Source organism: Cebidichthys violaceus, unplaced genomic scaffold, assembly GCF_023349555.1.
Source record: "Cebidichthys violaceus isolate CVI_PGR_0920_01 unplaced genomic scaffold, fCebVio1.0.p SCAF_54, whole genome shotgun sequence".
Classification (NCBI taxonomy): Eukaryota; Metazoa; Chordata; class Actinopteri; order Perciformes; family Stichaeidae; genus Cebidichthys; species Cebidichthys violaceus.
In genome coordinates, this window is record NW_027176750.1 from 1196349 (window position 1) to 1200175 (window position 3827).

At 41.8% G+C, this 3827-nt stretch overlaps 1 protein-coding gene across 1 annotated transcript; it reads left to right on the plus strand.

The window, feature by feature from the left end:
* Positions 1-990: 990 nt before the first annotated feature.
* LOC137888480 (protein phosphatase 1 regulatory subunit 3C-B-like) lies at positions 991-3579 on the plus strand. The gene is made up of 2 exons (XM_068731883.1): positions 991-1173; positions 1559-3579. Exons 1-2 carry the CDS (start codon positions 1160-1162, stop codon positions 2562-2564), a joined length of 1020 nt encoding a protein of 339 aa, XP_068587984.1. The 5' UTR covers positions 991-1159; the 3' UTR covers positions 2565-3579.
* The last annotated feature ends 248 nt before the right edge of the window (positions 3580-3827 follow it).

Consider the following 3827-nt stretch of genomic DNA (forward strand, 5'->3'; position numbering starts at 1 on the left):
GGTTTTTAATCTTTGGGCATGAATACAGTATGTTTTACTGAACATCTTTAAAATGTATGTGTTTTAATCTGAGTATCAAAGATTTCTTACACCACTAATGAGGAAAAGGGCTTTCTCAGATCACATATTTTGGTCTGATCCGCTTTGACACCAAGGCAGGGGAAGAAAAGCCTCCGATTTCACACGGACATTATTCATTATTTAATTTATGCCTAATGTGTTAAAAACCCATCCGATACATCACAATATATGACCCTCATTCCAGAAATCACAATGTGTCAATGTCAATGTGGTCTATCTTTCACATTTTCAAATACATTTGTTCAATTAAAGCTATCTCACTGTTGACTTTTATTTTGGTTTTGTGTTTTTTTCTTCTTTTTTTTTGTTGTTGGTCTCCAAATGTGCTGACCCAGCAGAGTCGACAAAAGTGAATTCCATTTAAAAAATAAAATTTTGTTTTCTTACTCGATTTTGTTTTGTGGAAAGTAACTCCAGTCCATGGCTTACAAAGCATCACTTTTCCAAAATAGATTTAGAGAAACTGCTTTTCTCCCTGTATTTTTCATAATCCATTGAAAAGTATCTGAATATTCCATCATATAAGGAAAAGCTTATTTGTTTCAGGAACTAGGACAATCATCTTTTTCATGCATCACACTTTGTTTTCAGCAAAGTCACTGGGACAGAAATAATCCTGCTGTGAAATGGAGAATCCCAGTCATGAGGGTTTATGCTGCGCTCTGTAGTGAAGGTCATCTCCTACACCAGCAGGGGTCCATCATGTTTCTCAAATAGCAGCTGAGGCAACAGTCTGAGGCATCCCAACTATGGGGCCCATGCAGGCAACACACCCCTATCAGCTGGCCAGCATCCAGGCCAAGATTGTGCTGATTGGTTGGACAGAAATTCCACAACCCTTTCATTGGCTGTTTGAAGAACCATATGACAGCATATGCAAATTGTCTCTATGTGGCAGTTGAAATCCCTGAGTGCGGAGCAAAACCCCCACACTCTGAGGCAGAAAGAGCAAGACCGAGGCGGAAGAAAAGGAGGCGTGCCGACAGCATGACATTTTAGGAAACGCTGCTACCAGTCAAAGGGACAGAAAACTTTTAAAAAGTGCCTTTCTCCTTGGAACTGTTTATTTCTTTATTCCATGAGTGCTGCAAGGTAAGGATCAGGAAGCGCTTGGTTTTGGTTTTGTAAAAGTGACGCACGTCATGCTGAAACATAAAGAAGATTGAACATCTTTAAAAGTTTTTTTGTGTACATGATTTAGATCCCAAGTCTAGTTTAGATTCAATATGCATATTATAAAGAAGCATTATTTGTAAAATGGGGACTTTTCACAGAAACAGAAATTGCAAAGTTTTGTCATTTTGCCGATTGGAGAAGTGACAAGTTACATCAAACCAGAACTTTTTTTGAAGTCAGAAAAGTAAAGCCACTGTTCTAATCCTTCCCCCTTTCTCTTTCTATCTCTCAAATTACCAACTCTCTCCCTCCCTCTCTTCCTCTCACACCACCTCCCCTCTTCTCTTCCCCCTCCCCTCAGTTTGCTCAGGTCTTACAGTCCATCAGCAATGCCTGGTCCAGTAATGCCTATGGACGTGGCTATGAGATTCTACATCAGCCACTCTCCGCCTCCTCTCCGAGGTTTCCTCAGCTCCTACGAGGAGCTACAGAGGACCAAAAACCGGGTCAACCAGCAGCTCTACAAACCACTGCGGCCATGTCTCAGCAACCTGCAGAAAGCCGTGGACGATGGCGGCTGCGTGGGCTGGAACAACAGCAAGGCCGGCAAGAAGAAGGTGGTATTCGCAGACACAAAGGGCATGTCACTCACCGCCATCCATGTCTTCTCCAAGTTTGACGATGAGCCGTATCAAAACAAGAGTTGTAGGGGAATCGGCGAGGAGCTGCAGTTTGACATGGCAGACCTGGAAACGGCCACAATGGATCTTAAGATCAGCCTAATGCGCAACCTGGTACTGGACTTTAAACAGCCCTCAGCCGACTACTTGGATTTCCGAAACCGCCTGATTCAGAACTCGGTCTGTTTGGAGAACTGCTCGCTGCAGGAGCGCTCGTTGACCGGCACCATCAAGGTCCGGAACAAGGGGTTTGAGAAGTCGGTGCAGTTGCGCGCCACATTCGACTCGTGGGTCAGCTTCACCGACGTTGAATGCACCTTCATGAACAACATCTACAGCTGCCAGGATACTGACACCTTTGCATTTGTCCTGGAGCTGCCTCTCCACATCCCACCACAGAATCGTGTCGAGTTCTGCATCTGCTTCAAATCCCAGGGTCAGACCTTCTGGGACAATAACGACGGCAAGAACTACATTCTCAAGCATGGTAGCTGTAACGGAGACGACTTGAACACTCACATGCCCCCAACTTCTGTTGAGCAGAGGAAGGCAGCAGAGCACAAACACGGGGGTGTGAAGGTACTGGAGATGGAATTTGATCAGTTTGGTAGCCCACGGATGTCCAGTGGACTGTTTCCTGGCTGGCAGAGCTGGGGCCAGATTGATAATGCCGTGCCTTATTGGTGAAAACATCAGAATGTTTGCTGAAATGTCATTGGAAACCAGCTGTGCATAGACTGGCTCTCAGCCAGGACTAAGCTGGAGCAAACAACCTCTGCTTTTTTTAGCAGCGGAAGTGTACAAACCAGTCAGAAACCTAACTGTAATGTGCTCAACTGACCTGCTTCCTGCTGTAACATGATTTTCATTTGGCCTGAGAGACCTAATGAAATGTGGTTGGACAAAGAAATGGGGAAAAAAAATCATCATTTTTCACATACTGCTCTTTTGTTAAATATTAACGTGCCTTCTCAGAGTGCCTGCCCACTAAAATACAGACAATTTGTACAGCCAACTACAAATGTTGAGCCCCTTCTGAGGGCCTGATGTAATGGTTAAATATGCACTGATTGCGATGTCCCTCTCAATGTGATGTCTGTAAGCTGAAGACGTGGAAATGGAGCTGATTAAGTCCTTCATATTGAAGGGAAAGTACGGGGAGTGCATGGCAATACAATGCTTCTCTACTAAAAGAAACACAATTGATTCATTTCTAATGAAAAATGGACACTAAACTTTTTCACTTTCAAATGAAAATAAGATATGATTCAAAAGGCCTTCATTTTTTTAATTTTGAGTCATGCAACCCTTTCTTTCCCTCTATGTAAATTGCACATGTCTAATGAAAAATGTTTGGAAGATGTAAGTTTGAGGTTTCTTGAGGAACTGAGTTGCTATCAACAGATGCCTCAGAAGAGAGACTCTGCACGTGATTGGTTGTCTCAAACAAGGAAGACGTTTGGAAATTTTGGTGGTTCAAGTATGTCAAGAAAAGAGATGATTGAAGAAGAATGTTTCTATTTGCCTGTTTTAAGAAGTGCAATTCTGTGATGAGTGTACAGTATGTGTGGTTGGACGTGAGATTATACTATTTTTTCTCAACATGAAGAAAAGTCTTTGCCCCAGCATTTTGTTTCACTTGAAGGTGTGTGTGATGTATTTCCCTTGCAGAAATAAATTTTTATATTTAAAAAAAAAAAAATCATGACTCCCGACCCTTTTGTTATGAATGTTTTGGAAGTTTTTGCTTAGTATGATGATCAAGACAAAACTTCCAGGTGTTTAATGTGTAATAACATTTAATATACACATGTAATAATGATTTAGATATCAAAGTCAAAAGGATAATAATTTTCTTAATTTTTTCTATATTTTTTTACTTCCACAAAGCCTTCCCAATGTGCACATAACAGGTATTTTTAGAGCTGGGACTCTAATAATCTAATAATG